Consider the following 10,962-nt stretch of genomic DNA (forward strand, 5'->3'; position numbering starts at 1 on the left):
CCCTCCCCCCTCCTCCTCCCGCTCCCCTCCTCCCTCCCCCCCCCCCCCTCCTCCCCTCCCCCCCTCCCCTCTTCCTTCCTACTCTCCCCAGCCCCCACCTGGTGGACACACACTGCCAGCCACCCAGTCAGGTGCTCCAGGCTCACGGTGAGGGGCGTGGAGCCGAGGGGAGGGCCCCCAGCGTCATCTGTTGGTCTTTAGCTGAGGACTGCTTGACACACTAAATAAGTGTGAAAAGCACGACTCTAAGCACTGCTAACTCTCACTGCTTCTAACTTTCCTGGTGGTCTTATGACAGTAAGCTCACTGTGGGGTCCCTGTCGTTCAGGGACCATCAGGCAGCACGGAGCCTGGCTCAGATGCCCGCTCAGGGCCCCAAGACGGCCGCCGCGCTTGCTGCCAGACTTCACCACGGATGGGGAGGCCCAGGAGCCGCCAGCCCAGACATCCCTTCATCCCCGGGGGAGGGGGTGGCGGGGGTGCATAGAAACCCCTGGCCTGTGGCCCAGACCAGGCAGGAAATCCCAGGCATTGGGGCCTCTGAGACGTGGCCGGGGGCTGTGCCTGCCCCGTGGTTCCTGAATTCCCCCTCATCTCCAGGGCGGCCACATGTCTGCCCCTTGGGCAAGTTCTCACTCCTGCTATTTGAGCAAATGGACAATTTTTATTTCCATGTTTTCCGGGCGATCCCGGTCCAGTTCCCAGACATGTCCCCAATCTCACAATTGGCCGGGAAGGTGGCGAATACGAGCTTTTAGCTCTTTGACTCAGCAGTTCCACGTGGGAAATGACCCGCGTGCAGCCCGTGGTACTGGGAGCGATACCGGATTTGAGGAGGCCTGTGAAAAGGTCACGGCACCCTTGGTGCGATGCTCTGGAGATCCTAAGACGACAGTTCTTTAGGAAGAGTTGAGACGGGGCACGCACAGAACGCTGCGGCGGACCGGGAGCACGCCTGGGGAGGGTCTGCTTCCCGTGAGCCCTGTGCCCCCGCAGCTTGGTGGGGGCCGCCTCAGGGACTCCCGAACCCCCTCTAACGCTCACCTTCTCTGTGCCAGGGCCCGGGAGGAGCCGCCGGCCCTAAGGGAGACCAGGTGAGTGGGCGCCCAGGGGTCAGGTCTGTTCTTCCATTTCTCTCCCTCCTTCATTTCCTGCTCTCCCTCGTGAACTCTGAGCTGGCTGGCGGGGGGGGGGGGGGGGGGGCGGCGCTCTGGACACCCAGCCCCACTTACAGGGACGGTGTGTTCCCGCTGACCTGGGAATGGGGCCTTGTAACGGGGGAGTCTGGGCCCCAGGCCTGTTTTTAGAGGGTACATTCTCTCGGGAAAGGCTCAGGGGTTGGGCCCGTGACCTCCGGTGGCCCCAGGCCCTCTTTGTATTGGTCGAGGACCTAGAACGATCTACAGCCCCCCAAGATTCTGCTTGGCAAGCAAGGCTCAGTGCATCCTGCCAGTCCCTGCCAGGTCCCCACCCTGGGCCTGGGGCTCCGGGGACCAGCGCCTGAGCTTTGAGAACAGCTCGAGGCGGAGTCAGCTCTCTGACCTTGGGGCATGTTGTTTCAGGGCGTTGCAGGCTCCGATGGCCTCCCTGGGGACAAAGGAGAGCTGGTGAGTGGGATTAAGTCGGCCTCACTTTTATCAACAGCTGAGAATGAACGAGTCCCAGTCGGGGATGAGGGTCAGTCTGCAGATCCAGGGAGTGTGGGAAGCCCCAGGGAGGCCGAGGCTGCGGGCTGAGGGCCCCATGACTGTGGCCAAGACAGTCTCAGGGCTGCGTGTGCACGGGTTCTTTTGGCAAATTCCTGGACAACCTTGACCAGCGGGACCCCGGCCCCGGCCCTGTTAATCTGATGGGGGCGGCAGTGCCTGCCGGCTGGGGAGCCCCTCTGGCTGGGACCACGTCCCTGAGGACACAGCTGAAGGGGACTGTAGGCACAGAGATATTCAGACATCCATTATTTATTAGAATGATGACGACGGAGACAAGGAACAAAGTAAACACGTGTAACAAAACGTGCCGAACAGTTACTGAAAACACTCTTTAGGAAAATAAGTCACAACAAGATCCATGCATAGAACACAGTCCCAGCTAGAGAAAAACTGCACCCAGGAGAGTACAAGGAGGTCGCCACTCCATGTCCGGAAGCAGTCAGAGGGTGGTTTCTTGGCGGTTTCCCGCCCTCTCCAACTCCCCCTGCGCTAGCCTGGCTCTTTGGCAGCGAACGCCCACCCGACTAACGACCAAACAACTGCTCTCTCGCAGGGTCCCAGTGGTCCGGTCGGACCCAAAGGAGAGGTGAGTGGCCGCCAGCCGTCCCAACAACAAAGCCCAAGGAAACGCCAGGCCAGCCTGCGGGGTGTGGGGAGCGGCAGCTGCTGGGCACTGCTCGCCTCTGACCCACCTCGGCCCCTTTTCCTCTAGGCCGGCAGTCGAGGGGAGCTGGGCCCGAAGGGCATCCAGGGTCCCAATGGTACCAGTGGTGTCGAGGGCCTCCCGGGCCCACCCGGCCCCATGGGCTTCCCGGGGGTACAAGGCGTGCCTGGCATCACCGGGAAACCCGGAGTCCCGGTACGTCTTTCCCTTTGTTGAGGGCAGTGTTCGTCGGCACTGGTCACTCTTCTGAGACTGATGGCGGGGCAGGGGGCATCTCTAAGAGTGCCAGCCTGCCCCCAGTCTGCTGACGGACTTACGGGGTGAATTTCAGGGGCGGGAAGCCAGCGAGCAGCACATCAGGGAGCTATGTGGAGGGATGCTCAGTGGTGAGTGCTCTCCACCCCTGCACACCTCGGGCCACCCACGCCCCGGCCTCCTCCACCTCTTCCCTACCCGGGGCAGCCGGGGGGGAGCGGTGTCCAGTCTCCATCTGCGCTGGGGGGGGCTGTAACACAGGCGGGGGGGCATGGTGGGGGTTCTAGATGTCTGTGAAACCCTCAGCAGGGACCGAGACCTGCACCCTTCCAGCCTTTACCGACTAAGTGGCCATCTATCTCTTGGCTACTTTGATTCACAGGATTTGTAAGGAACTCCCCCCAAATGAGCACCTCCTCTTGGGCCTGTGACTCCCTCCTTGGCACACAGGAGAAACATAGCAGTACTTCCGTTCCATGCCCCGAAGTGCGTTAGGGGCGGCTCGATCTTTTCCCCCTTGCACAGAACGCTTTTGCTAATCCTCCTCGAATAAATGCTTGCATCTGTGTTTTCCCAAAGAACAAATTGCACAGTTAGCTGCTCACCTGAGGAAGCCTTTAGCGCCTGGATCCGCAGGTCGGCCTGGTCCAGCTGGGCCCCCAGGCCCCCCGGGACCGCCGGGCTCCATCGGCCACCCTGGTGCCCGAGGGCCCCCTGGATACCGTGGTCCCACCGGAGAGCTGGGAGACCCGGGGCCCAGAGGTGAGTCGGCTGCCCGCCATCCCCTGCACATCATCCCCCCGGGCACCGCAAATACCCTCAGAACAGCATTTGGGGGAGGAGGGGTAGACAAAAATATGAGGGATAAACAAACAGGAGCCCATTTACACGTAACGGCATAAGCCTTCAGAAAAACTGACATTCGTGAACATTTCTGTTGCAAAAGGCAAAAGTTATACAGAACTCCCTTTGAAGCGCTGGGAAGTATAATTTAGAAACCAGATGACCTCACGGGTGCGCCCTGTCGCTGATGCTAGGCGCTGGCCCTGTCCAGGTCCCCGCTGAGCCGGCAGCAGCCGGATGCTCGGGCCCACAGACGGGCCACGCGGCTAACACAACTGTGAACTCCCGGCCACTGAGCTTTTCCCCAACGGCCTCTGACACCCACTTCCTGTCTGAGTTTGCTCAGTGTCCCACCCGCATCCCGCCGGCCGGCCTCCTGGCCTCAGTTCCGGATTTAAAGCTCAGGATTCCAGTCTGTGCCAATTTATGGACCAAATAATTCTGTTTCTGAAAAACAGCTTAAAAACGTTTCTGAGGGAAACTTAACTCTGTGATTTGCTCTCTTCATCGATGAGGCGCAGTTTGAATACCTCAAGTCCGGCTATTCCAGAATGAGTGGTGCCGCACTTACTTTTAAGAAACTTCAAGGCTGCACAGTTTCAGCCCTGGAGACAGACACGTCTTCCCAGACACGGTGTCGGTCCCAAGTCCATGGTCAGCCGGCTTCACGTGGCCTTGGAGATGGCTGTGGGCTCTGAGCATCTCTGGTGCTGGCACAAGGCCGTCTTCCACCAACAGACCAAGCGGGTTTCTTCACGTAGGGATCTGAAGGCCTTTGAGCCTTTTGAAAACACGGTTCTCAACTGGCCTCCATCCCCTTCCCTGGTTCTGGCGCTCGGATTACTTTTCTGAGAGCGCTTCGCTTCAGGAAAAGGCTCACCATGTGGGCACCCTGCCCGTCACAAGGCGGGTGACACGCTGGCGTGGGGGCTCATGCCATCACGCCAGTGGTCCCTCCTTGAACCCCAGCCGGGTGCTCATGTGTCCGGTGCTTCCCCACAGGGGCTTCGGGAGACAAAGGAGACAAAGGCTCGGCGGGCGTGGGTGTGGACGGGCCAGACGGAGACCAGGGGCTACAGGGTAGGTGCCCGTCACCAGCCGCTTTCCCAACGCGCCGTGGCTTGACCTGGGGCCGCGTTTGGGTGGTGAACATGTATCACGACGTCTTCTCTTGGCAAAGTCCTCTCAGATGGTCAGGAACGGTCAGGAACCGCCAGAATGACTTTGTACAAGTTTGAGCGAGAACAGAGTCAGGAGGATCTCTCCCCGTAGATTCAGTTAAGTTCTATTCGGTGAAAGCAGTCTAGCGTCTAGGTCAGTTCAGTCCAGCAGAATTCCCTAATTCCCTCTGAATTAGCCACATGTACCCTGAATGTTTGGTGTCCAATACAAACGCTTTGTGGAGACAGAGGACCAGCCCCTGCCCCCTGCGGTCCGTCCCTCACAGAACACACGAGTCACCTCGTGGTCTTCCACGCGCCCCCGCACCCTGGGCGGAGCGGAGGCCCTGCTCCAGTCCTCTCCCGAGCGCCCAGAAACCCTCTCCTCTGCTGGCCCTCGAGGCCGCACCCACGCTCCCAGCCCCTCCTCAGCTGACCCACCCTGCCTCCCCCTGCTCAGGGGGCCCATCCCCCGAGGTGGGGGCCCCCCGGGGATCACATGCAGGCCATGCCCACAATCACCTCTGGCCCCGCTCACCAAGCAACTCCGCACCCCCCCCGCCCCCCCCAGCTCACAGGAGACGCTCTCTTCCCTCGGCTCTCATGAGCTCTGCTCGGGCCCAAGCCGCTACGCTCGGGACAGGCCCCTGGCCTCCACATCCCCCCACCTCGTCCTCTGCCCTCGCTCCTCTCCCCACATGGTCTCTCCTCCCCTCCGCCCTTCCAGAGTGCAGAATACGCCCCTACACAGAAGGGCTGGGGGTGGCAGGCTGAATGGATGTTCTATTCTTACATCTACACTCACCTTCCCGCTCCGTCTCAAGGGCCGCAAGGCGTGCCTGGCGTTAGCAAAGACGGCCGAGATGGGGCCCACGGCGAGCCCGGGCCTCCAGGCGATCCTGGCCTCCCTGGTGCTGTCGGTGCTCAGGGGACCCCCGGCATCTGTGACACCTCGGCCTGCCAAGGAGCCGTGATGGGAGGCATCGGGGAAAAATCAGGTTCTAGAAGCTCCTAAAACACAACCGAAGGAGGTGAGAAGGTGGTGCCGACGCCAGCAGGGAGCTCTGGAAGGACACGAGGAGTCAGCAGCGCTCCGTGGGGGAGGGGACAGCGTGGCATCGGTGACGGCCCTCGCGGCCCTCCTGGCCTGCCCCTTGTGTCCTCCACGGCAGTGACCGGCCACGTGGTCCCCGAGAGCGTCCTTCATCGACCTGTTGTCCAGTGTTGTCTCTACACACATTTACAAGTGCCCGTCAGCGGTCACGTCGTACGTCAGGCCCCGTGGGCGCCAACTAGACCCCACATCTGAGGGGGCACAAGTCCTCGGGGCCTAAAACAGCCACCTGTTCACACAGCACTTGTGGAAGGACTAAGAATCACAGTAAGACAGCAGATGACCCCAGGTGACCCCAGTCTAATAAATAAAGGATTCCCTGTACGGTACCCCCTCCACACATGGTCTGTCTGATTTACCTGCTTCTTTTGTGTACAAACTTGACTGTCTCCGATTAACAGTATTTATTGAAGGTGACCCTGTATTGCGAGAAAGTCTACTGCTATTACCTGTTGTGATAAATAAAGCCACTCATGTGAAAACCTCAGTTCCAAACACTACAGTTTATTACACAGAAAGTAAGGACTCTCAATATGAAAATGAGGGCATTGAAGGAATCCACTGTGACAATATCTCATTTATGGACAAAAGTGACTTCAAAGGGAGTCTCTGGAAAATGTCCAGCAAGAGGTCTGGACACGGACCGCATTTCACAATGCAGCCCCATGTGACCGAAGTCAGCACAGGGGGAGGGAGAAACAAAGGAGTAAAATTTCCAAACTACTTCTAATTAAGAACAATTTAACTTGTTCCAGTTGCTAAGTGGGCATATTTAAAATGTAAATAAAATAAAAAGCAGTGTACCTTGGAAGACTAAGGAAATTATGAAGGATGTTAATTTTTGAAGTTATCATGTTAAGAAAACATGATGGAATCAGGCAGATAATTGAAAAGTTTCTTGCTAATTGTCAACATGTCTTCATCCCCAAATGGTCTAAGAGGACACGAATGGCTAAGTATTTTGTTCTAGACAAACATCTTTACAAAACGTGCTGTAACGTCCCCACAGAGGCCCCTCAACTGGACTCACGTCCCCCAGAGCCAGACCGCCGGGGCTCCGGGGCTGCACAGACGCTCGGGGCCCCCGGGCAGCAGCCGCCACTGCTGGGAACTAGCGGTTCCTTCTGGTCACTTGACATCCATGACTGGGCTGCTCTGTAGGCCCTCCTGCGCGGGACGCGCCACCAAGGAGTCCGGTCTGGTCAGCTTGAGCCTTCTGCCAGTTTTACCGCAAAACACACTCTCAAATTCCTGAAGTTGAGAAACCACCATTAATGTTGTGAATTTACAGACTTGGAAACCATCGTAAATTTACAGACTTGGAAACCATCGTAAATTTGCAGACTTGGAAACTATCTTAAAAACACAAAAGGCTGGGGACACCCGGCTGGCTCAGTCAGTGAAGGCGTGCAGCTCTTGATCTCGGGTTGTGAGTTCGAGCCCCACACTGGGCATAGAGATTACTTAAAATGAATAAATAAAATTTTAAAAAATTAAAAATACACCAAAGGTTGAAATTACGAGCGGAACTACTTCAAAATATATAAAGGTGTCATCCACGAGCTCACGTCACCTCTTTTAAGGGGGTGTATGTCATAAAAACAGGGATTCAAACATTTTTCTCAAATAGTCACATTTACACGTACTATTAATTTTCCAATAGATTCCCATAATGCCTGTCCCTTTTATAAAGCCTTCTTTATTTAAAAACAAGCAGCCATACTTACATTTTTCAATGTAGTAAAATATGCATACTACGATACCATTATCGCCATGTGTGTTTGCTAGGCTGCATTCAGCCCACGCCCACTGTCCCACAGCATCGCTACCATCCGTCTGCAGAACTTTCCATCACCCTGCAGACACCGTGTCCATCACATACCCCACGCACACCGGTGAGTGCTCCATGGCGGGCCTGGCGTCAGGGGGCTGGCTCTGGAAGGCTGAAAGCTGGCTCCTACGGAGCCCTGTCCCCTGCGGCCCTTGCTCACGCTCTCCACCTCTAGGAACTCTGACAAACCCCGGTTTTCGCTCCTGAGTACACGGGGCAGCCCCAAGCTCACAAAAGGAGAAGGCAAGTGCAAGCAGACGGCCTGATCTCATCAGCCTCTGGGAAACAAAGATCGGGGGTCTGCAAAATGCACAAGGTGGAAAATCCTACGGAACAGCGGGTTCCATCTCTTCAATAAATAAAGGACAGGGAAGAAAGGAGGGGAGCCATTGTGGAGTCAAAGCTGTTTAGCTACCAACCAATGTTCGGCTGGACAGCGTCTGGGTCCCGATTCAAGGAGTCTGCGGGACAAAGACTGCTGTGAGCCCACTGGGGGCATCTGGATGCAGTGATGCTTTTAGACCACACTTCTATTTTTAGAGATGCCCTTGTGAGTGAAACCGAGCTATCTGTGGAACACTTTGAACCATCCATCGAGGGAGGCAGGACGGGCGCCCTTGTGCCCAAGGAACACGGGAGCTCAGTATTCTGTGTTCTCCCCACGTCTGTGCATGGATGCACTTCCGTAAGTTTTTTTTTTTTTTTTTTTTTTATTTGAGACAGAGAGAATGAGAGACAGAGAGCATGAGAGGGAGGAGGGTCAGAGGGAGAAGCAGACTCCCTGCTGAGCAGGGAGCCCGATGCGGGACTCGATCCCGGGACTCCAGGATCACGACCTGAGCCGAAGGCAGTCGCTTAACCAACTGAGCCACCCAGGCGCCCAAGCATAACATTCTTAATTAAATTTACGTTTATAGATTTTCTATTACGGTAAAAAATACGTAACGTGCAGTTTTCCATTTCAGCCACTTATCTGAGTGGTTTTACCCCGTGGCATTAACTAACTTCAGGATGCTGTGTGATCAGCACCGTTTCTGACTTTTCATCGTCCAACACGGACACTCTGTCCCCATGGAACATGGACTCTCGCCCTCCGCCAGCACCCACCCACCGTCCCACTTTCTGTCTCTACGAGTTGGGACGACTCCGGGGACCACACAGAGGTGGACTCATACGGTAGTTGTCCTTTTGTGACTGGCATCCTCAGGCACACCCGTGCCGTGGCAGGTGCCGAGCGCTTCCCTTTTATGGCTAAGCCATATTCCGCTGCCTGTGCACACGCTTTGCTTATCCACTCATCTGCTGATGGGCACGGGGGGCCTCCACGTCCTGGCTGCTCCACCTGGGTCGCTGCCCACAAGTGCGACCGCAGGGTCAGGTGGCAATTCTAACTCTGAAAGCCATCACCCAATTTTCCACAGCGGCTGCACGGAGTTCTGCTCCCAGACTCGCTGTTCGTCTGTGACAGCCACACTACTGGGTGGGAAGCCGCACAGCCTGTGGATTCGCACTTCCCTGATGACCAGAGATCTGCTCATGGACCTGTTGGCCATTTATCTTCTCTGGAAAAAGGCATTCAAATCCTTTGCCCGTTTTGAACTGTGTTGTTTTCCTGTTGCTGGGCTGTGGCAGCTTCGTACCGCATCCTGTCCAGAAACGGGAGCACAAGTTCGTGCGGCGCTAGGTGCCCCCGGGGCCGCCTGGAGCGGCTGCAGCGCCTACCTGTCCACCTGCCGTTGGTAACCACCACCTGCACTCAGGAGCTATACCTGCACGTAGCTCTAATTTTCTTCCCAAACTTGAAAGAAAGGGTTTTAGGGTCTCGATGCAATTTAAGATGAGCCACATTTTGACAATTTCCTGTATCCTGATACCCAAAAGCCCAAATATAAAATATCTGCCTATATTTGAGAAGGTAGAATTTACCTTTGGGAATAATTACATAAAAGTCACAAAGAAGGAAACTGTCATTTCTGACTTAAGAAAGTACTCTAGAGACCTCCTGAGCAACGTGCACACAACAAGGTGAGCGCGGGGCGTCTGCCTTTGCTGAGGGCAGCCGGGTGTGGTCTGGGTTCTCCCCGCCCGACCATCCTACTCTCCCCACCAGCATCTGTTGCAACGAAACCTCAGTGAAATGTCGGAGTTTCGAGGGAGTTCTACAATGAATCAGAACACCCTGGGAGGACGTCTAGCCAAAGCGGGTGTTCATGTTCGATTTGTAAATATGAGAATGCCAAATATAAAAAGTGTCTTTTTGGGGGCACCTGGCTGGCTCAGTAGGAAGAGCGTGCAACTCTTGACCTTGGGATCAGGAGTTCGAGCCCCACGTTAGGTGTGGAGACGACATAAATAAAAATAAACTTAAAAAAAGAAAGTGAATTTCTTATAGGAAAGAGAGCGACGGTCCCGGCTGCACGTCAAGGAACCAGGCCAGGGAGCTGTGAAGACAATGGGCAGACAAGGCACCCGAGCAAGCGCTCAGGGCACCAGGCCGTGCCTCTTGGAGCAGGTCCGCCAGACAACAGAGGACAGGAAGAGCCTAAGTTTTTTGAAAAAGAATTTTTTTTTTTTTTTTAAAGATTTATTTATTTGAGAGAGAGGGAAGGAAGGAGGGAGAGAGAGAAAGCGCGAGAGAGCGCAAGCGGGGCCAGGGGCAGAAGGAGAAGCAGACTCCCTGCTGAGCAGGGAGCCCAATGCGATGGGGGGCCCTGGGATCATGACCTGAGCCAAAGGCAGATGCCTAACGACTGAGCCACCCAGGCGCCCCTAGAGGAAGAGTCTGAACCGCCATTAATGATCTCAACCGAACAAACCCAGAATTCACCAAACAGAAAATACACATTCTTTCCAAATACAGGACTTTTAAAAACCGACCACAGAAGACATCACAACAGAAGTCTCAGCAAACTTTCAAAAACTGTCTCTTTATACAGACCATCTTCGTTGATGACAACATAATAAAAAAAATGTGAAAAACAGACCCAAAGCTTCTAAACTCCAGATGTCAGAAAGAATAAAACTTTAAAAAAATAAAGAAGGTAAGCTTTTAAAACAACATACAAGCAAATTACAACAGAAAAAAACACCAGCACTAACTCTGCTCGCCCCCCAAACACCACCAACTCTGCTCGCCCCCCAAACACCACCAACTCTGCTCGCCCCCCAAACACCACCAACTCTGCTCGCCCCCCAAACACCAACTCTGCTCGCCCCCAAACACCAACTCTGCTCGCCCCCCAAACACCAACTCTGCTCGCCCCGCAAACACCACCACTAACTCTGCTTGGCCCCCAAACACCACCACTAACTCTGCTTGCCCCCCAAACACCACCAACTCTGCTCGCCCCCCAAACACCACCAACTCTGCTCGCCCCCCAAACACC

General features: G+C 55.5%; 2 protein-coding genes across 2 annotated transcripts in view; one reads left to right on the forward strand and one right to left on the reverse strand.

Moving 5' to 3' along the window:
* COL9A3 (collagen type IX alpha 3 chain) overlaps nucleotides 1-6,222 on the forward strand; it is a 23,275-nt gene extending 17,053 nt beyond the window's left edge. The window contains exons 25-32 of the mRNA XM_035025530.1: nucleotides 1,059-1,094; nucleotides 1,563-1,607; nucleotides 2,263-2,295; nucleotides 2,422-2,568; nucleotides 2,705-2,759; nucleotides 3,208-3,390; nucleotides 4,474-4,551; nucleotides 5,456-6,222. Of these exons, the coding sequence (XP_034881421.1) occupies nucleotides 1,059-1,094; nucleotides 1,563-1,607; nucleotides 2,263-2,295; nucleotides 2,422-2,568; nucleotides 2,705-2,759; nucleotides 3,208-3,390; nucleotides 4,474-4,551; nucleotides 5,456-5,646 (768 nt within the window). The 3' untranslated portion in view covers nucleotides 5,647-6,222. The remainder of the gene's footprint in view (nucleotides 1-1,058; nucleotides 1,095-1,562; nucleotides 1,608-2,262; nucleotides 2,296-2,421; nucleotides 2,569-2,704; nucleotides 2,760-3,207; nucleotides 3,391-4,473; nucleotides 4,552-5,455) is intronic.
* Nucleotides 6,223-6,229: 7 nt separating this feature from the next.
* Nucleotides 6,230-10,962, reverse strand: part of TCFL5 (transcription factor like 5) — a gene marked incomplete at its 5' end in the record, with an annotated part of 12,997 nt that continues 8,264 nt past the window's right edge. Inside the window, one exon of the mRNA XM_035025651.1 lies at nucleotides 6,230-6,996. Within this exon, the coding sequence (XP_034881542.1) occupies nucleotides 6,874-6,996 (123 nt within the window). The remainder of the gene's footprint in view (nucleotides 6,997-10,962) is intronic.

The sequence above is a fragment of the Mirounga leonina genome, unplaced genomic scaffold (assembly GCF_011800145.1).
Source record: "Mirounga leonina isolate KUSES-001 unplaced genomic scaffold, KU_Mleo_1.0 Mir_195, whole genome shotgun sequence".
Lineage (NCBI taxonomy): Eukaryota > Metazoa > Chordata > Mammalia > Carnivora > Phocidae > Mirounga > Mirounga leonina.